At 38.8% G+C, this 22,686-nt stretch overlaps 1 protein-coding gene across 3 annotated transcripts in view; it reads right to left on the minus strand.

Moving 5' to 3' along the window:
- Positions 1-22,686, minus strand: part of TXNDC16 (thioredoxin domain containing 16) — a 94,296-nt gene that overhangs the window by 45,397 nt on the left and 26,213 nt on the right. For all 3 annotated transcript variants that reach the window (XM_010834573.1, XM_010834575.1, XM_010834576.1), the window contains 3 exons: positions 14,912-15,033; positions 10,048-10,138; positions 4,380-4,530 (listed from right to left, as the gene is read on the minus strand). In XM_010834573.1, the coding sequence (XP_010832875.1) occupies positions 4,380-4,530; positions 10,048-10,138; positions 14,912-15,033 (364 nt within the window). The remainder of the gene's footprint in view (positions 1-4,379; positions 4,531-10,047; positions 10,139-14,911; positions 15,034-22,686) is intronic.

The raw sequence follows: 22,686 nt of genomic DNA on the forward strand, positions 1-22,686 counted from the left end.
AGCCGTGAGAGGAAAGGGTAAGAAACAATTTCACTTTAACTGCAGAATCCTAAAACTGCTCAGGAACTGTCAGTGCCTGGAGCCTCTGGAACAGGGAAAGAAGGAGCAGAAGGGGAATGATGGCAAGAAGGCTCTAGAGTAAGAAAGAACAGACAAAACCTTTGGAGAAGCAGCTAGATCTCTAGATCCTCTTCCCTCACTCCATGAGCTTAGGCAACTACCCCTGCATCACACCAGAAGAAATCTGGGGGGACTGCAGGAACAGCTGAGTGTGAATACCATGCTCAAAGCAGAGGGACTGAGCAACCAAATGCTGAGACTCATTCTGTCCCCTCCCCACTCAGTTTCTGGTAGCTAGAAGCTAGACTTCTGTATTTCAGCAGAAAACTGGAAGATCCTTCTCTGGGGATCTTGAACAACCACAAGTTAAAGCCTAAAGCTACTGACATTGTGGTTCACCAAAACGCTGCCCAGGTCCAACCACCCTATGGAGCTCAAAGTTAACAAGTCTGATCCATAGTCTCAGAATTTCCAGCCAACTTCTTTAGTTTCATATTCTAAATCACGAACAAGGAGTAATAAGCATTTGAGGAAAGCCTCTAACATGAAAGACCAGAACAAACAGAAAAACAAGTAACATGGAGGAAACAGATTATTCAGGAAGAAGAAAGGTTCAGAAAACCACCACCGATAAGCTCAAAAAGATGAGAAGATACTATATCCACAAAAAATGAAAACTGAAGTTGAATAAATCTGCCAGAAAGTATGGCAAAGACAGCTGGAAAATAGAAAAGATAATAAAATTGAGGGACTAGTTCAAGAGACTCAACATTCAAACAGGAGTCCCAGAAAGAGAGAAGGGAGAAAACAGAAGAGAATAAAACATCACTGAAATAAACACAGAAATTTCCCACAACTAAAGGAGCACGAGCTGCCAGATTGAAAGAGCCCACTGAGTAAAACCAGCATAGGGGATGAAAGCAGATACACAGAAAGATGCTTTCTTGCAAATTGTCTAATAATAGAAAATCATTTTTCTAATCCTTAAAGTTTCCAGAGAGAAATCTGTATTTAGCTATGGTAGACATAATTCTAAAATGACTCCCAAAATTCCTGGTGTACACATTTTGTATAATCCTAATTCCTTGAGCGGGGGTGGTACTCACAGTATAGTCATTCCCTTGATTAGATTATACCATGTAAGACTGTCACAGCACAATGGAGCAAGATTGTCTGCTGGCTTTGAAGGAGAAACTTCCAATGTTTTTTGAGAGGGCCACGTGGCCAGAATCTGAGAACAGACCATAGGAGCTAAGAGCAACACCAGCCATAAGCTAGTGAGAAGGTAGAAACCTCAGCCTCACAACCACACAGAACTGAATTGTCAAGACCTGGATGGGTATAACAGCCTGAAGGAACAGAAAAGCCTGGTTTCTTCTTTGAGTATTTGGAGAACCATAAGCAATTTAATATTAAAAAGTAAAAATGGGAACAGACAAGTAAGGCTGGAGAATTGGCAAAGGACCAGATCATTAAAAACCATGTATATCCTCCTAAGAAAGTAGGCCTTCATTCTGTAAATAATTGAAGCCATTTAGGAACTGCAAAAATTACCAGAACAAGATCATATATGTGTGTTTAAAATATATTACTATGCAAGCAACAGGGAGTATGAACTTAAAGAGAGGGAAATATAGGAATATAGACCAGGTCAATTCTTATTACTAAAGTAGTATACAAGAGAGAGGAAGATAATAAAATTGAGGGACTAGTTCAAGAGACTCAACATTCAAACCTGGATTGTTTGAACCTGGATTAAAGCACTGGCTATTAGAATTCGAGAAGATATTTCAGATCTAAAATCAGATGCAGAGCGATGCAGGAATTGAGAATGATTTTCTAGGCTTCTGCCATGAGTGACTGGACAGTAAATTAACCAAGATAATGGAGCAAGAACAGATGGTAAAAGACAACACATTAATGTCAGACACATAGAGCTTAGGAGAGAGACATCTAATTAGTAGTTAAATATAAGGGACAGGAACTTCAAAGAAAAATTTGACCTGAAAATTCAGATTTAAAAATTAAGAGTAGTTAACGCCATAGAAACAGATTGAGGGTGTGTTCTGAGCCTCTATCATTGTGTATGTAGCAAAGCACCCCAAAACTTAATGGCTTAAAATAAAAGAATCATTTCTGTTGTCCGTATGTCTACAAACTCATCTCTGGCCCACATTGCATTTGTGGGGCATTTTGACTGGAGGGTGAAGGTTCCACTTTAAAAATGGCTCATTTACTAGTTAGCAAGCTATTGTTGACTAGTATGAGCTCAGTCAGAGCTGTGGCGCTGCTGCTGCTGCTGCTGCTAAGTCGCATCAGTCGTGTCCGACTCTGTGCGACCCCATAGACAGCAGCCCACCAGGCTCCCCCGTCCCTGGGATTCTCCAGGCAAGAACACTGGAGTGGGTTGCCATTTCCTTCTCCAATGCATGAAAGTGAAAAGTGAAAGTGAAGTCACTCAGTCGTGTCTGACTCTTAGCAACCCCATGGACCTAGCCCACCAGGCTCCTCCGTCCATGGGATTTTCCAGACAAGAGTACTGGAGTAGGGTGCCATCGCCTTCTCCGGAGCTGTGGGCTAGGGGCCTCAATTTCTTTTCACATGATTTATCCTCAGGCTTAATGTCACAGCAAAGTTGCTGGGTTTCGACAATGAGCCTGTCATGATAATAAGATGCAGCTGTGCTATGTATCTACAACAGTTAAATGTCCAGGAACCCTATCTGCTTAACACACAAACACAGATTCTCCAACCTGCATCTATTTTCATATGTTTAGAAGTGAAACAATGCATATAATTGCAATGATCATGCATCTGAAGTTTATCAAAAACTCTGAATCCCAGCTTCCATTTTTATTAATGTTTATAGATAATGTTGACTGGTGAGTAGACAAAATCCTGAGAATTCTTAATATCCCAACACTGGAAGAAAAGGAAATGAGGATGGAGAGAAATGATGAAGAATTGTACAATGAACTTTTGAGGGCTTTGTGGGGAAGTGGAAGATCAAACCAAAATCAGAGGATCTTCTCCCAAAGGACCTAAGATAAATATTTCCCTCTCCCATGTGAACAGAAAGGAAAAAGACCTATATACTGTTTTGTTTTTTCTTAGTTGCTTGAAGTCAAAATCTAACCCAATAACAACTGACCAGAATAAAGAACTCAGGAATGAAGCCAGTAGAACTGGGACTGATGAGCTCTGAATCTATTTAAATATGAAAGCAGGGCTATAGAACACAATATAAATATTATAACCTTTACAATGTAAAATAACACAAAACAAAAATCTGGAGGGTAAAGAGAAACTGAGATGGAAATAAATATATGAAGTTAATATTCTCATCTTTTACACCAAGGAGTAAATCAATATTATCTAAAATGAAAACAAGCAGTTTTCTTAAAATAATAATTTTCACTTCTCAGTGTTTTCCATAATCATTTCAACATTTAAGACAGTATTTCCTAAACAGCCTTCTAATGATGAAACAATTTCTCAAAAGTTCCATAATTCCTCTAGTTTCTTATCAGTTTCTTTTTCTTCTAGTAAATTCAAATAAGGTTAAATCTGATGCTTCTTACTATAAAGCGCCCATGAATCCATTCATCCCTCTATCTGTGTGTATCTATGTGGATGCAGAGATGACTGGTTGCAGCTAACAGTTCATTTCTGAATGACGGGAATTGGTGGCTTTAAAATTTTTCATTTTTTATACTTTGCTGCACTGTTTGAATTATTTATAGCACATATGCACAACTTTTATGTAAAAAGGATATGATGAGTGAGAAGGCCTATTGAAGGTTTTACATATGCTCAGGACAACCCTTTAAACTTCCAGAGAGAAGTCAGTTGATCAGCTACTGAGTCTAAGAGTCTTTCAGTCTGACACTAAGGAAAGTGAGACACCAAAAATTCTATAATGCAAATATTTATAAACTTTTAAAACAGGAATCAAAACATTCACAAAAGAGGTCTTTTCTTAGCCCATGATGTAATCTTTGTGATCTTAGAATGGTCACAGTTCATTATAACTACCACAGAATAATTCCACAGTTTATTATAACTATCATTATAATTACACAATGCTATATTGGGTTGTTCAAAACAATAACACTTCAAGGCATTAAAATACCATTTTATGAATACACAGTTTATCCTCTAATCTACCTGTAATAAGGTACTACTCCTAAATCTGCCTACATGAAATAAATACGTTCAAGGGGAAAAGATATAGCTCATTTAAGTTAAATGCATATCTAGGAATCAAAACAATAAATTTTACATACGAATTATCTAACGTATTTAAATAAGACACATACCAGCAGAGGTGCTTCCATTGTCTTAATAAATCGATGAATGTTCAGTGTAGTCAGTGACTGTTTCATCAGTATTCTCCTACATGGCTGGGTCAAGTCCAAGACTTGTTTACAGTAAAAAAAGTAGAGATGTGGATATTCTATATCCTCAGGGCTGCAAATTAAAAATGAGAGACAGACCAACTTGAAGTTCAATGTGTGATTCTTCTACTATGCAGAAAGACATAATAAATCTCTTTGTCCTAAGTCTCATGCTATTGGATTACTGTTTTGGTAAAAGCCTAAAACAGTATAACAAAATTAAGTGGACCAAAGCAAAAAAAGAGAATAAAAGGAATTTTTGAGATGTATAAACAATTTTTTTTCCTGAACTGTTTCATATGGTAACTTTTAAATTAGGTTAGAGACAGGTCTATACAATTATTTTTAAATAAAAGACTGTCACCTTGAGGACAATGAGATTACCTTAAAATATAGTTTCTTTTCTACAGCTATGCTAAATAAAGCTTTGTAACACAAATCTTCTAGGTTTAATTTAAACCCAAATCTGTTTTGAATAAACTTCAGCCAAAACATGCCTTAAGATAGACACCATGTGACACTTTCTGAGAGTTAGTGAGTTTGTGTCTGAAATATTAGAAAACCCAGCAAATGCGGCTTATAATTTGAGTTTTGGCATTCCCTTCAAAATGAAAATTCAAAGATAAACTTATAGTAAGTAAGGTTTGCCAAAATTAAAATAACATTTTATAAATCTCCATATGGCATTAGTACAGTCTGGCAAAATACTGCAAATTTTTATTTCTACAATGTTATTTTAATTATTGACACATGTTTCAACTGAGTGCCAAGATTCACTGACTTTAAATTTCATTACAAAGCAATATCTAATAGATTCAATGAATAAAGAAATGATCACTCAAAGATTACTTAATGCCTACTATGTTAGGCCCTGTGCTAAATATAAAAGACTAAGATGAATAAGATATTTCAAATCCTTGAGGGGCAAGGGCTAAAGGACATATATTTAGTTAAAAAAAAAAAAAAAACGTGGTTCATAAGTACTATAATATACAGGGTGCTATGAGAAACAAAGAAACAATTCATTCTGCTCAAGCCAGGGAAGAGAAGGAAGCAAAGGGAAAGGAAGATCATCATAGAGATTAAACACAGTAAGAGAATGACTTCTCCAAGAAGATAAGACTAAGGAGTATTTCAGACAACAGGAACAATATAGCCAAGGCCCCAATCAAAGTACATAACTTTTTGGAGGGAAACCATAAACAGTCACATATTACTGAATGGGAAGTGTTGAGAGCAAGATGACCCAGCTAGGCTGGACTACATACCATAATTTATGAAATAATAAAATTATGTTAGAAAGTTATCTAATCAGAGATCATCTGGTTGTAGGTAACAGAAACCAAAAAAGTGGGGGTAGGGGGAACTTACTAGTTTAGAAGGGTATCTCACAGAATACAAGGAAAATTCAAGTAATTAGATCAGAGAACAAATGCACAGATCTGAACAGCAAGAGTTCAGGGTCCTTCATTTTGCGTTAACACTTTTTAGCTCCCCACTCTTTCTGCTTTACTTCTACATGGGCAAAACATTCAGTAAGTGCCGGGAGCCGGCATATTGCATATTGAGTGCATATTGCATGTTGAGTGCAGCACTTTCCACAGCATCATCTTTCAGGATCTGGAATAGCTCAACTGGAATTCTATCACTGCTGGGAGCCAGCGTGAGGAACTCCGCCCATGACAAAGGTCATGAGGAAGGAGGCTCGGCATACGCAAAGGCGGGATCGAGCCTCAGGAGTCCTCCATCTACCCCCAAAACCAGAGTCTGCCTACTTTCTGCTTTGTGCTTTCACCTACACCTCTGACTTTACGGGGAGCTATCTCTCTCTGAAAAAAGAGTTAGCTTACAGCTCCAGTTAATAATTCCTGGGTGTGACAGTGTTTCAACCTACAAACTCCTTTGGAAATCCTCTAGCCTGCCTGAATAGGTTTTTCTAGCCACATGTGATTGTTCAGAGCCTCCCAACTGTGAGAGGCAGGAGATGTTCTAAACTGTCTAAACACAGATTCTTTTGAGTAGTTAAAAGATTGATTAGAAATTGTACTGGTGAAGGGATTTTCACTTGTTGGGCCAATGTTTGCTGCTAAGTTTCCATATCCCTTACCTGCTGTGTCCCTGGCAGTGTATTGATTAATATAATTGGTGTAAGTAGTAGCTTTAATGTTTGTAACCTGGGACCCTTGAGTTAATTCTTTTTCTTGTTATAGCCCACCACACCTTTGCTCTGTAGGAATGCAACTTTATCTAATGCTTTTTGGAGGCTGGCGCCTGACTTTAGAATAATCACCTTTAGAGAAAAATAAGTTTCTTAAAATGTTAACAGGCCTCTGGGCCAGAAGATGATGCAAATCACCTAAGCTTTTGCATATGATAAATTTGCAGGAAGAAAGCCTGGCTTACTGCAGGACTCTACCCCTTCCCCCATTATCCTCTATGCATAACTTAAGGTATAAAAACTACTTTGGAAAATAAAGTGCGGGCCTTGTTCACTGAAACTTGGTCTCCCCATGTCGTTCTTTCTCTTACCTTCTGGCTGAATTATTCAGCCTCTTTTCTTCACTGAATTTTCCTACTGAGCTATCCTTATTTCAGCCTCTTTTCTTCACTGAATTTCTTCGCTGAGCTATCCTTATTTCACCACTCTTTATATCCTTAATAAATGTTTAATTAAGCAGTTGTTTCCTGATCCTCGCCAACGCCGTCCCCGCTTCGAATTCCTTGGATCAGCCGGGGCTGGTCCCCGGCAAGTAAGCAAGACAGTTAAAGTGCTGTATAATCCAGTTTCTCCCATGTTCAATTCCAAGTTCCTAGAAGAAGACATCGCTTTTGCTCAGGTAAGCCCATGGATTGGTTGACTCTAGGTCAGGTGGCCACCTCTAACTTAACAGACTGTGATAAGTATGAAGTAGGGGTAACACCCTTCTTGGCCTATACACAGATACTTTAAGAAGGGAATATGGGGAGGTAACAGAAAGTACATGTGTCTCTACAGAATGCTACCTCTTTTACTACCCATCATATATACCCTTTTCTTTTCTTACCATTAAAAAAAAATTGTTATTGGAGTTTTGTTGACTTACAATGTTGTGTTAGTTTCAGGTGTACAGCAAAGTGTATCAATTATACATAAACATACATCCTCTTCTTTTCTCACATAGGTCATTCCAGAGCACACATACCCTTCTTAACCATTTCAAACATACTCAGGTCCAACATAACTATTAATATACAAGATTATCCAAAGTTATCACCCTGCAAGAAGAACAGTACCTAGAACATAGACAGCATTCAATAGATAACTGTTGAATGAGAGAATGAACAAAGCAAAGAAGAAATAAAAAAAACAGATGGAAGAAAACATACATTCATCTCTCCTCCATTAAGTGGTGGGGCTTCCCTGGTGGCTCAGATGGTAAAGAATCCGCCTGCAATGTAGGAGACCTAGGTTCGATCACTGGGTTGGGAAGATTCCTGGAGAAAGGAATGGTAACCTATTCCAGTATTCTTGTCTGGGAAAACCCATGGGCAGAGGAGCCAGCAGGCTACAGTCCATGGGTTCACAAAGATTTGGAAATGACTTAGCAACTAACACTTCTCCTCCATTAGGTGACAACTCAAAGTCAGTTAACTACATCATCTAGAAGTGATGTCATATGCTTAGTTGCTCAGCCGTGTCCGAGTCTTTGTGAACCCATGGACTGTAGCCCACCAAGCTCCTCTGCTCATGAGGATTCTTCAGGCAAGAATACTGGAGTGGGTTGCCATGCTCTCCTCCAGAGGATCTTCCCAACCCAGGAATTGAACCAAGGTCTCCCGCATTGCAGGCAAATTCTTTACCATCTGAGCCACTGACTACATATTCTGAATCCACAGTCCTCCCTTACCACATCGGGGCCAAGTATGACTCCTCACCACTTTGTTAGCCATGAATAAACCTCTCCAATGTGTCATATACTAACAAATTTATGAAAAACAGAATAACTGTGTTTTTAATTCTCATTTTAAAAATGGAGACAAGCAAAAATCTTTCCAGAACACTACCATGTTTAGTCATTGATCATCATATAGTCTGGTCTTGCTGAACAGATTTGTAAGACAAATGAGAGGACCCATACCTTGCCGGTAAATATCCAACCCTCTATATTTGAAGCATGTCACTGTTATTAGCAATTATTCATTAGCAGAAAAATAAAGAAGATGATAACAGAAGAGAAAGTACAAACAATCCTCAGAGAAACTGTGGGGCTACCCCAGAATCACCATGGGACTGAGAACAGCCGGGTTCCCCCATCCCAAGATGGAAATCTGGCAGTCTACTCTGGCAGTAGCAAAGAGGCTGTCTAAACTACTGCTCATTGTATCTTGAGATGCAGTGACTACATATCATAGAGCTTTATACTGCCAGCATGTTTCTCAAATTGTTAAGAATATTAATTCTTATACAAATAGTAAACATGCATCGAAGTTTTCTTTAACTCAATGAGGGAACTAGCAGAATGGCAGTTGAATACGAAGAAGAGGGGAAAAGGAATGTTGGTTGATATTGTACAGAGCAATAAATTTTCTTTGCAAGTACTTCATTCTTTGCCTATGCACTCCCAACAACCCCCCCCCAAAAAAAATCATTTCACTTTATCAGTTTTCTATGCACTAACATCCAAATTTACCAAACTGTAAAATATCTGGGATTTAATTGTGTATGGTTTAACAAATAGTCACTATTTTCTGAGCGGTGAGCAAGAGGACTCATTAAAAACTCTTGCATGGTTTTAAAAGGGTCACACAATCACCCTTTTGCCTTGCTTTGGATTAATTTTCTTGAATAATATCTTGAAGCCAAAATTAAAAGTCATTCAAATGCACTGGTGTTCCTATATACTAAATGGAAGAAAAACTTTACCCCTAGGTTGCCCAGCCAAAAAGAGTCCAAAGAAGGTCTCTACCTACAACTATAAGCTAGAAACTAGACAAGAAAATTAAACATTTAGAAAACATCTGTTCAAAATTGTACTCAAATATATTTAAGATTTTTCTGGTATAGTAACTGATGGAACTCTCAAAGAATCTCTAGAGCTTAGTCATAAAAGCTGTTATTTGATCCCCTAGCTGATTACTGGGGTAGATATATTTCTAAACACATGACCACTCAAGGGATCACATCTGTGGCTTATCCATATTGTCTTGGTTCACCTTAGTTTAACATCACTTCTGTATCTTCAAGCTCATTTTAGTACAGCCCTTGTGGGTCAGCTGGTAAAGAAACTGCCTGCAATGCAGGAGACCTGGGTTCAATCCCTGGGTTGGGAAGATCCCCTGGAGAAGGGAAAAGCTACCCACTTCAGTATTCTGGCCTGGAGAAGTCCATGGACTGTATAGTCCATGGGGTCGCAAAGTGTCGGACACAACTGAGAAACTTTCACTTTCACATGATAGTAATGAAGAAGATTTCAGGTTTCATTTATATATTCACATCTGCTTACGATTCCTGTCAGATTAGTCCATGCTGTGAGAGTACGACAGAAATGCTGAAAACGTAATGTGAAATAGGTGAAACTTAAAATAGTTTACTTATGTGTCTTATACATACCCAATACTTTCCAAAACAGCAATTTCCGTGGTTAAGACAAATTGGTATGTGGTCCCATATACAAAAGCAGCTTCCATGACAGCTCTGTGCTCTAAAAAAGAGAGGGGAGGTGAGAGGGAGGAGAGGTTAGTTTGTGTGATTCTATTTGAATACTTTCCTACACCCTTTTATGCTCTACTATGTTTAAAGAAAAATCTTTTGTAGGGATCCCAGTTGGGAAAATGCAGGCAGTTAAAGAAGTTATAAAAAGTCTGTTCTAGTCAAGTCAAGGTAAGAGCAGAACTAAGAGGGAGTTAAAAATGAGTTATACTTGAAGATATACAACAAATATGTGATATTTTTTTCCCAGTAGTAGGGCAGAGAGTATGAATTCACCACACAACTTTTATATGTTATATTTTATATATGAATATGTCTGTATGCTATTTATGGCTTATTTTTTTAATCAAACTTATTCTTATCTAAAAAGAGACAATTCTATAAGGTATATTTTTAAAATTAACAGTTCCTCTACCCTTGACCCCATTTCCAATTTCCAAGGGACAACTACTTCCAGCTTTCTCACTCTTTCTCTAGGTATTTACCTCCAAATCCCTAAATGACACTCTTACACTCTTATTTCCTGTTTATTTGTGTGTGTTAGTATTGTCTACTGACTTCCCACTATGAAAGATGATAAATAGCTCTCTTTTCTGAAACCTCATTCCACAAATGTACACAATTCTATCCCCTCAATTTGCCCAATATAGTTCTAGTTTTTATTAGATCAATAGTCAGTTTTCATATTGTTCAGTTCAGTTCAGTCCAGTCGCTCAGTCGTGTCTGACTCTTTGTGACTCCATGGATTGCAGCACACCAGGCTTCCCTGTCCATCACCAACTCCTGGAGCTTGCTCAAAATCATGTCCATCGAGTCGGTGATGCCATCCGACCATCTCATCCTCTGTCGTCCCCTTCTCCTCCTGCCTTCAATCTTTCCCAGCAGCAAGGTCTTTTCCAATGAGTTAGTTCTTCACATCAAGTGGCCAAAGTATTGGAGTTTCAGCTTTAGCATCAGTCCTTCCAATGAATATTCAGGACTGATTTCCTTTAGGACTGACTGGTTGGATTTCCTTGCAGACCAAGGGACTTGCAAGAGTCTTCTCCAACACCACAGTTCAAAAATATCAATTCTTTGGCACTCAGCTTTCTTTATAGTCCAACTCACATCCATACATGACTACTGGAAAAAACTATAGCTTTGACTAGATGGACCTTTGTCAGCAAAGTAACGCTTTCTAATATGCTATCTAGGTTGGTCATAGTTTTTCTTCCAAGGAGCAAGCGTCTTTGAATTTCATGGCTGCAGTCACCATCTGCAGTGATTCTGGAGCCCCCAAAAATAAGTCTCTCACTGTTTCCACTGTTTCCCCATCTATTTGCAATGAAGTGGTGGGACCAGATGCCATGATCTTCATTTTTCAAATGTTCTCTCCTCTTTCACTTTCATCAAGAGGCCCTTTAGTTCTTCCTTGCTTCTGCCATAAGGACGGTGTCATCTGCTGGGATTCAGTGAACCCTTCTAATTTGGAGGCTCAAATCCCTCAGTTCGGGGAAATTTTCTTAAAGCATTCCTTTGACAACTTCTTCATTTCCATATCTTATTTTCCCTTTTTTTTCTCACTGCCATTTCCAGGTAGTTATCTTCCCCTCCCTGACCTAATCTTCTATCACTGGAATCACATTTCATCAGATTATTCCACTCACCACTCTGCCTTGTTGGAGTCATCTACTACCCCACCCAGGGTTAATCCCCTCATCTCATGAAAAATTTAGCTTCTGTCACACTGTCAGGCTCTCCTTGCAAAATCCTAGCCTTTCAGTCCTTGGTCTTATCTGGAAACTCCAGTGATTTCTCTTCAGCCCTGCCTTAACCACTCAGAGCCACTGTCCCACTTCAGGGTTGTAATCATCAATCTGCAAATCCTCCAAATTTTCAATGTCTAGCACTTCCCCCAAAAAATAAACACACACACACACACACCCTTCCATCTCTGGGTCACTCGTCTAGTACATAACCTTAACCTTCCTGAATTTACAGTCTTACCATTTTCACTGTCCTTCACCCACCTCAGGTCCTCTCATCCCTCCTAGTCCAGCTTAAATTCCATGGTCAGTCTTTATAATCACTCACCCGCCTATCTAGCCAAAACACAGTCCAAGTTAAATCAAACAATTTGCCCATTCTGCACTTACACCCATAAAAATGAATATGACTGGGGGAAGAAAACAAGAACCTGCCAGCATAACCACACCCACGGTCTCACTTCAGATTACTGACATCAACTATCACTGCTGCGTAACAGCCATTCTTTGTTTTCAGACCTTCTAAAACAACTGGTTCATCTCTTCTTTCCTCACACTATCTGATCACTTTATTTCTATTTCATTAAGAAAATGAATCAATTAAGTAAAACCAAAAGTTCCCAGCATTGTATGTATCTGCCCCCTTAACTAAATTGAAGCCAATATTCTGTCTTCTCTCCTAACACCATAGGTGAATTTTCCACTCTCCCAGCAAAGAGCCACCCCTTCCCCCATTCACTAGATTTCATCTACCCTAGTCTACTCAAAGATGTTGTTCCAATCATTTTTCCTTCCTTTTTCTCCATAATGTATTTTCCTTTTTCCACAAGATCTTTCGTGTCAACATACAGATACGCTTCTTAAAAAATTCATCACTCAACCCCACATACTGCTCCAGCCACTGCCTCGTATCCTCCTTCCCTTAATAGCAAAATCTCGTATGAGACTCCATAGTCACAGTCTCCAGTTGCTCTCTGCCTATTCTCTTATACCCTAGTCAGGCATTTATCCCTACCACTCTACAAAAATCATGTGTATCAAGGGCATGGGTAACTTCATATCGCTAAGCATAATGGCCAACTGGTAGTTCTTACCCTAATTAATCTTTCGGCATCCTTTGATACAATTGCTACTATCTCTTCACTAAAACTCTATCTTCACTTCATCACACAGGCCACTCCTTCCACCTCCTCCACTGACCTGTGAATGATGAAGCATCCAATGAGTTCAGTCTCTTTCCCATCTAGCCTCACTCCCTTCATGGTCTCCTCTGGTCTCACAACTTTATGTCATAAATGTATATCCCTAGTCTGTATTCCACCATCAAATGCAGACGAGTAATATCCAACTACAACTACCTTGTTGATATCTCTACTTGCCTGTCTAACAGGTATTTCACAAGTATGGTGTCCGAAAGTTGATTGCAGAGCTTTCTTCTCCAAACTATTTCCAGTATGCCCCACCTTAGTTATTAGCAATTTCACCATTCAGGGAGGGAACTCGGGCCAAAATCCTAGAGCCTTGTCTCTGCTATCTCTCTCAATCTATATCCAATATGTCAGAAAATTCAGTACCTCTTACAATTTTAGCAAACTACTGCTAAAATTCGAATGTATTTCCACTGCCACTGCTGCTGATACCCTGGTCCAAACCACCCACCACCATCTCCTGCCTGCATTATTGTGATAACTTCCTGATTTTCTCCCTTATTCTACTATTGCTCCTTCTACTCTATTCCAAACCCAGAAGTCAGACTGATCCTGTTAAAATATAAATCATGGATTTCTGGCTCCACTATGGCAGTGTAAGTCCCTGTATAGTTCATTCCTCTTACTGACTTTAATTACAGACTGTGGACAAAATACAATAACCTGAGGGGCCCTGAAAAGGAAACAATTAATAGGCTGATTGTGGGGTATTATTTTACATGTACATTAAGTTTAAACTATGTAGCCATCAAGCTTTATGTCTGTAAAAACAGAATTTTCCAATAAATGATTTTATTTCATAGAGCATATACAATTTTAAATGTTTTTAACATTTTATACTAACATGTCCAAGTTATAACCATTAACATAAAAATCATGAAAGCATAATTACTATTTGTTTATAAAACATTTATAAATTTCTTTATGACAAAATTACCTATTAAGGCTAAGGTGATGTCAAAACTTTTTAAAAGTCAAGAAAAATATGTCATAAACAGCAAACACCAAAATAAAAATGGAAGCCAAGTCAGTCAACAACATTTACCAAATACTATAAACTACTGAATACTAAATCAGGTACCATGAGGACTGTTAGGAAATAAAAACAGTAATAGCAGACACAGAGCATCTACTATATAACAGCAACCTTTTTATTTTTTCAAATTCACTTGGTTCTCACAATAACACTAAGAAGTCGGCACAATTATTTTCACCATCTTAGTGACCAAGAAACAGGTTAAATAAATCAGTTGTCCAAGGTCATGTGCTTGCTTTGGCAGCTCAGACACTAAAATTAGAATGATACAGAGAAGATTAACATGGTCCCTGCACAAAGATGACACACAAATGTGTGAAGCATTCTGTATTTTTGGGGCTTCCCAGGTGGCGCTAATGGTAAGGAACCCACCTGCCAATGCAAGAGACATGGAAGACATGGGTTCGATCCCTGGGTTGGGAAGATTCCCTGAAGGAGAGAATGGCAACCCACTCCAGTATTCTTGCCTGGAGAATTCCATGGACAGAGAAGCCTGGTGGCCTACAGTCCATGGGGTCACAAAGAGCTGGACATGATTGAAGCAACTGAGCATGCCAAGGTCATACTGTAAGTAGGTGGTGGAACAGGGAGTCTAACCTAGGTGTCTGGCTCCAGAGTTCTTATTCAATCACTATACTATGCTGCATACTTGAAAAAAGAAAATGTAATGGTAAAAGACCCTTTAAATTTATTTTAAAACATTAAGATGGTAGTTAAAATACATTGTCCTTCAACATAGATGCACAGCAAAGATTAAAGCAAAAGTCGATGAATACCTGGTGTTCCAATGGCTCTGACATATGAGAATGCAATGTTTCTTTTCCCTTTTAGAGCATTTTCTATGTTCTGAAGGTCTCCCAGGGTGGTAATATATTTTACTTCATTAAAAAGAAGAGCACTAAAAAAAAAAAAAGAAGAAGAAGAAGAAGAAGAAGAGCACTGAAACAAACATATATAACTGGTAGAAAAATCTGATAGGCACTTAATTATTTAATACATATTTTGAGTAAGTTAAAGAACCTAATCAAAAAAGAAATTTAATCTTCTGAACAAACTCTCAGTAGTAAGAACCTAAGAATTTCAATACTGAATTAAAATCACTCTCGAAATCATTATTCTGTCACTGAGAACATCAACCAGGGACAGTTATGAGAAATAACTGCTTATCCTCTATCACAACTACCTCAATATAAACTATATTTACTAACATTCTCTTCTGGCCAAATAATCCCTTACAAACCTCTCAGCCATAGACACGTTTGAGCCCTTCACACGTCTAAATTAAAGCCTTCTTTCCATTGCCTATAAGGCCCTGCATGGCCTACATCTTGCCTACTTCTCCAACATCATTTTGTTCTACCATTCCTCATGTCTACCCTACTTTAGGCAACACCTCAGGGTCTTTGCACACATCATTCTCTTTGCAGAAAGCTATTCCCTCTGCTCCTTCTCATACATACCGCCTCAGCTTAAAAATCATTGACTTAGAGAAGCCTCTCTTGTATAAGTAGGTCTGCATCATTTTCCTCTTCAATTTCATAATATTTGCTCCTTTGTAGTTCTTATCACAATTTGTAATTATTCATATATATTTTTTTACTTGTTTATCCCTGCCTCTCTCATTAAACTGTTACCTTCTTGAGGCGAGGACTTTGTCTATTTTGTCAGTATTTCCATAATAACTTAGAATTGAACCTGGCACATTTAATGTATAGATCAGAATAACTGATCACATTAGTTCATTGAAAAGAATCTCCTTTTAAAAACTTCTATGTAAATTCTCTGTAACTAACAACAAATTCCACTTAATCTCTACATGCATATCTGTCTGTATGTGTATTTTTGTTAAGCTAGACTTTATGAATTTTGAAAGTTGTTCCGAGTCCACTTACTTAGTAAGCAAAAATGTTAGTCACTCAGTCATGTCCAACTCTTTGTGACCCCATGGACTACAGCCTGCCAGGTTCCTGTGTCCACGGAATTCTCCAGGCAAGAATATTGGAGTGGGTAGCCACTCCCTTCTTCAGGGGAGCTTCCCGTTGAGGGATTGAACCTCATTGCAGGTGGATTTTTTACTGTCTGAGCTACCAAGGAAGCCCAAGGTTCATTCCAATAAATTAGTCGATCATAGTTTCCTCTTAATGAAAAACATAGCACTTTCCATTAATACAACAATTCTCAAATTTTCTGGTCTCAGAATCTCTTTATACCCTTAAAAATTACTGAGCTCTTCAATGGGTTTGCATTTATGTAGGTTTCATCTATCAGTAGTTGCCAAAACAGAAATTAAAACAGCAATTTAAAATGTTAATTCTTTAAAAAATAAACACCATTGCACATTAACACTTTTGATTAAAAATAACTAAAATTTTCAAAATGAAAGAAAAGTCTAATAAAAAGAGTGGCATTACTTTACACTTTTGTAAATCTCTGTAACACTGAACTAAATAGAAGACAGGTAGATTCTCATATTTGCTTCTTTGTTCAGTCTGTTGTGACACCACACACACGTCATCTTTAGAAAGTGCATTCATAAAAAAATGAAAGTGAAAAAGGCAAACATCTCAATATTATAAAAATATCATAACTTCAGGGGCACCCTAAAATGGCTGCCCTAAGTTACACTGCTTAAATATTTACCTACACATTACAGATTTCTTCCACTTTTTAAAAGAAATGTGAAACTTAAATTTCTGTAATTCCCAGGGCTCTTGTTTTATTTTTAAAAGAAATATTTACTGAGAAGTACTCACTATTTCCTAGATATTTTCACACGTTTTCATTTAAATCTTCAGGTGGCACTAGTGGTAAAGAACCCACCTGCCAACGCAGAAGATGTCAGAAATGCAGGTTAGATCCCTGGGTGGGGAAGATCCCCTGGAGGAGGGCATGACAACCCACTCCAATATTCTTGCTTGGAGAATCCCATGGACAGAGGAACCTGGCAGGCTATGGTCCACAGGGTCACAAAGAGTCAGACATGACTGAAGTGACTTAGCACATTTAAATTCTCAATAATATTCTTGGGAAATTTCTTGTTACACAAACACACACACACACACAGGAACACATATACAGACACACAGAGGAAAGAATCTCAGAGGTTAAGTAACATGCTCCAAGACATACCAGTAGTCACTGGTAGAGATTTTCAAACCCAGGTTTTCTGACACTTTGCCTGTAACTTTCTAAACTGTTATTACTGACCCCTCATAAATGGTAGGACTTCCCTGGTGGCTCAGATGGTAAAGTGTCTGCCTACAATGTGGGAGACCTGGGTTCAATCCCTGGGCCGGGAAGATATCCTGGAGAAGGAAATGGCAACCCACTCCAGTATTCTTGCCTGGAAAATCCCATGGATGGAGGAACCATTACAGTCCATGGGGTCAAAAAAGTCAGACATGACTGAGCGACTTCACTTTCACTTTTCATAAATGGTAAGCCAGGTAAAAAGAGAGGCAATTAATAAATAGCAAGAAAGTCTCCGTGGCAATCTGGGTTACTGGCTGCTTATACATTTTGGCTAGCAAGACCAGAATTACCCTCAAGTTACTTCAAAATCACTGGGAGGCACCATCTAGTGAACATAATCGGACTGCCATGTAAATTCTGCTTGGGAATTACATCCATCCATTTACTTTACTGCTCTAGAAGCAATTTTTTTTTTTTTTTTTTGCTTCAAAAACCAAACCCAGGAGTAGAAATCTAACCTTTTCCTCAAAAACTGTAAAGTATAAATTAATAAAAGCCAGTGTTTGGGGGGACACTTCCCACATGTCAGGCATAGTACTAAGTATATTATAAGTAGTGGCAATTTATCAGTTTGGGACTGACTGACTCTCTTGCTTCAGAAATTCCCAGTTTTCTGTCTTCATGGTGAGCAAAGTCCAAGTCCCCTCATACAAGCTGATCATTTTGTAAATTTGCCTTTCCAGGTTCTCTGCTGCTAGGCTGTATGGCCCAGAATCACTTGTCTGACATCCTAAACTGGGAGCCAGTGATGTAAAGAATCAGGGACGGTGCAGAATTATTTCCAGAAGCAGTGGCAGCAAGAGTCAGCTTCAAAGGCAGGAATGACAACACTGCTAATGACAGCCGCAGTGCCAGCAATGCAAGCTGTGGCATTTGATGGCCAGCAGAGATGTAGCAGTCCTCCCGAGACTAGCTCTGTGTCATGACCATGACTAATTCAGAGCCACATAAATCTGAGTCCAGCTCTCCAACCCTTCTAGTGAGACTGAGAATCCCTATATCCTCTCCAAATTCTTTTCTGCTTAAGCCAGTCAGACCCAGATTTGGGGGTTTATAACTAAGAACACCCAGGTATGCTCTTAGTCTTGCTTAATTTTCATGGCAACCATCTGAGATCAGTACTATCATTAACTCCATTATGTAGAAAAGGTCATGGGACTTAAAGAGGTCATCTTGTCTAAAGTCCCAAAGCTTATTATTATTAAAGAGTCATTATTCACGAGGTAGGAGGAGGAGAAAGGGAGGACAGAGGATGAGATGGTTGGATGGCATCACCAACTCTATGGACATGAGTAAGCTCTGGGAGTTGGTGATGGACAGGGAAGCTAGTGTGCTGCAGTCCATCAGGTCACAAAGAGCAAGCGAGTGATCCACGAGGTAATAATAACCTAGTTTTGGTTATGACATTCATATTCTCATGATCTCTGGGATTATTCCCAATGGCTTCCTAACTTTAATATATTTTTAAATGTTAATTTCCAGAATATACGGACACTTAGGGATCTCTAGGATCCATTCCACGAGCCAGTGCTCCTTTACTCCAGTTCCAAGGAGGAGAAATGGGTTAAAGGAAAAATCTGTCTTAGGATTTTCCTGCTCCAAAGATGCGATAAAAACACGTGAGCCTGTTCTGACCTGGGGGCTCTTCCTGCCCCAGAAAGGCCTTCCTTTCCCTTGGCATACTCTTGCTGAGACTCTCCTAATACAACCACTAGGCACATAAAATATATGGTCAAGACTTCAGTGGGTGTCAAAAAAAAAAAAGGCGTTGGGGGGGCGGGGGGACTCAGGAGTCTACTCTACCCTGCTTTTAGAGCAGCAGGTTGCTTAGCCTTTTTTTCAGGAAAAAACCCCACTTTTTATTATGTTCTGTCACTATTCAAATTCTAAAAAAATTCAATAAAAAGGAACAGTTACCTTCTATTTTACCAAAACCCTTAGGGCAAAATGAAAAAGAGGGAGTAGGGAAAAGAGGGAAACAGCACGGGGAGACAGACAAATTACTTTATCTAAATTAATTACAGTTGGCCAGTGGGTTCTGCATTCACAGATTCAGCCAACTGTGAATGGAAAGTATTCCAAAAAAATAATTCCAGGAAGTTCTAAAAAGCAAAACTTGAATTTGCCATATAATGATACCTATTTACACAGCATTCACACTGTATTAGGCTAAGTAATCTAGAGATGATTTAAAGTTTACAGGAAGGTGTGCATAGGTTGTATGCTAATATGTAAGGGACTTGAGTATCTGAGGATGCTGGTATGGGGGAGAGGGGGTCAGAAAGGGAGGGGGGTTAGGGGGTGCTGAAACTAGTCCCCCTCAAATACTGAGGGATGACTGTATATTACACAAGGCAGATCCATGTATAAAATGAAATATCCCAAATACTTCAACATTTTCTAAATAATACAATTAAAAAAAAACTGAAGCCAGTGAAACGTGAATTGAGAAAACAAGTAATAAAGTTCAAAAACATCAGGAAGGGAGCAGCCTGGCTCAGGAGTTTTAGAGGAAAATATTTCCAGTAGGATCTTTCTCCAAAGCATCAGTCTTGGTCTTTTTGTCATATGTTATACATTCTCCTCTCGGAGAAGGCAATGGCACCCCACTCCAGTGCTCTTGCCTGGAAAATCCCATGGATGGAGGAGCCTGGTAGGCTGTAGTCCATGGGGTCGCTAAGAGTCGGACACGACTGAGTGACTTACACTTTCACTTTTCATTTTCATGCATTGGAGGAGGAAATGGCAACCCACTCCAGTACTCTTGCCTGGAGAATCCCAGGGACGGCGGGGCCTGGTGGGCTACCATCTATGGGGTCGCACAGAGTCAGACACGACTGAAGCGACTTAGCAGCAGCAGCAGCAGCAGCAGCAGCATACATTCTCCTACTGGCTTACCACTTAAAAAATTCTTATCACCAGAAATAATCTTACAGGCTTGTAACATAAGATTTCTGCTCCTCTAATTTTTAACAACCAAAAAGTGAAGCTTCCCAATTCATTCTTCCACCAATCCGATATTTTCTGAACACATAACACATGTCACACACGATGCCATGCTCTGGTAGAAGGATTGTGTAGAGGGCACACTCTGAGGATACAACCATTACTACCAAAACAGGATGCTTGTGGTGATAGAGGTGGATGTGTGTTTATAATATTAGTTACTACCAAATTAACAAAGAGCTGTGAGGAATTCAAATCTAAGACAAGTAATTATTTTATTACAGTTTCTCCCAGTATGTCACTATCAAACAGGAACCCAGGTGACAATACTGGGTAGGAACAAATCTGATAGAGATAAAGGATTTAACAATAGCTCACAACCTATCAGAAGGGACCAGCCTGGGCACAGCTCAGGAGTTTTAGAGGAAGACACCTCCAGTAGGATCTTTCCCCAGAGGCTCTATAGCAACATCACCTAAAGTCGCAGTACCCAGGCTCTGCAGTAATGTGTTAAAAATAAACTGTTAGCAGAAATTATGATAGTTGAAAATAATTCCCATAATATATGTATGATTGTCAGGAGTATATTAACCTTAAGAGGAAAGAAACCTTCCATTTGACTAAATATTGCCAAAGAATATCAATTAGCACACCTTAATAAAGAGTTAATGAGATTTAAGTGTTTCTCTGCAGCACTAGACAATCTTTCCTTTTTGGATCATTTGATAAATTTCTAGACATCAATAATGACTAGTAGGGGAAATGGCCTTTATTGGCATTTAGACTGTTTACCATCTGAGCCACCAGGGAAGCCCACCTTTGAGATTACAGTGCCTCAGTCTCCTATATCTCTATCTGACTTGCCTCAGGAGTGTTACATAAGGTTTTCTCAATCAACAAATAAAGATTAATTGTTACTTAGTGAAGTAACACTAAATATTATCTTTTTCTAAATATTACCTTTCTTAATGCCATCTTAAAGCTGGGAAGTGAAATTTTCCTTACAGTTACCAAACTTTTTGACTATATATATTTTAGAAAATAGAGCTAAGAATTCTTAGACTCTAAACCTATAATCTTACCTCTATTTTAAATTTTATTTATTTTGCACATTTTAACACTTTGTAGGACTCAAAAAGTATCTGCAAAGTTGAAGAGTGAAAAGTCTACCTCCAATTCTCTCTTCCCATCCTAGCTTTCCCATTGCATTTCCATAAACCAATCATCAGTTTCTTGTGAAACTTTGAAATATTTATACTAAATACATACAAGAACTGAAGAGCCTCTTGATGAAAGTGAAAGAGGAGAGTGAAAAAGCTGGCTTAAAACTCAACATTCAAAAAATGAAGATCATGGCATCTGGTCCCACCACTTCATGGCAAATAGATGGGGAAACAATGGAAACAGTGAGAGACTTTATTTTCTTGGGCTCCAAAATTACTGCAGATGGTGACTGCAGCCGTGAAATAAAAAGACGCTTGCTTCTTGGAAGAAAAGCTATGACCAACTTAGACAGCATATTAAAAAGAAGAGACATTACATTGCCAACAAAGGTCCATCTAGTCAAAGCTATGGTTTTTGCAATAGTCATGTATGGATGTGAGAGCTGGACTATAAAGAAAGCTGAGTTCCAAAGAATTAATGCTTATGAACTGTAATGTTGAAGACTCTTGAGAGTCCCCTGGACTGCAAGGAGATCCAACCAGTCAATCCTAAAGAAAATCAGTCCTGAATATTCATTGGAAGGACTGATGCTGAAGCTGAAACTCCAATACGTTGGCCACCTGATGCAAAGAACTGACTCAGTGGAAAAGACCCTAATGCTGGGAAAGACTAAAGGCAGAAGGAGAAGGGGACGACAGAGGGTGAGACGGCTGGATGGCATCACATGAGTTTGAGCAAGTTCCGGGAGTGGGTGATAGACAGGGAAGCCTGGCATGCTGCAGTCCATGGGGTCTCAAAGAGTCAGACACAACTGAGCAACTGAACTGAACTGAAATGCATACATGCTATAAATATATATTATATATGCCTCTGTTAGAAGACTATTTCTCCTAGATATCTCAGTGTTCCTGTACAGTCCAGCTCTCCTGAAGATGAAAACTGATAGGACACAAAGATGGAAAATGTCTCCTCTTAATCTTGTCTTCTTTTCTCTGGAGCCATCTGCTTCCATTCAAAGGTAATAAAATCTTTCTTATCTCCCCTGGAGCTACACTCTTATATTTAGGGACAGAAACCTTTATCTCCCACCCCAAGCTATTTACTTAAATTCCAGAGAAAAAGATAAATGCTTTATCTCTAGAAGGAAAAAGTAGATATGCCAGCTCCTATATAAACTCAGATAATTTAA

The sequence above is a fragment of the Bison bison genome, unplaced genomic scaffold, assembly GCF_000754665.1.
Source record: "Bison bison bison isolate TAMUID 2011002044 unplaced genomic scaffold, Bison_UMD1.0 scf7180017864034, whole genome shotgun sequence".
Lineage (NCBI taxonomy): Eukaryota > Metazoa > Chordata > Mammalia > Artiodactyla > Bovidae > Bison > Bison bison.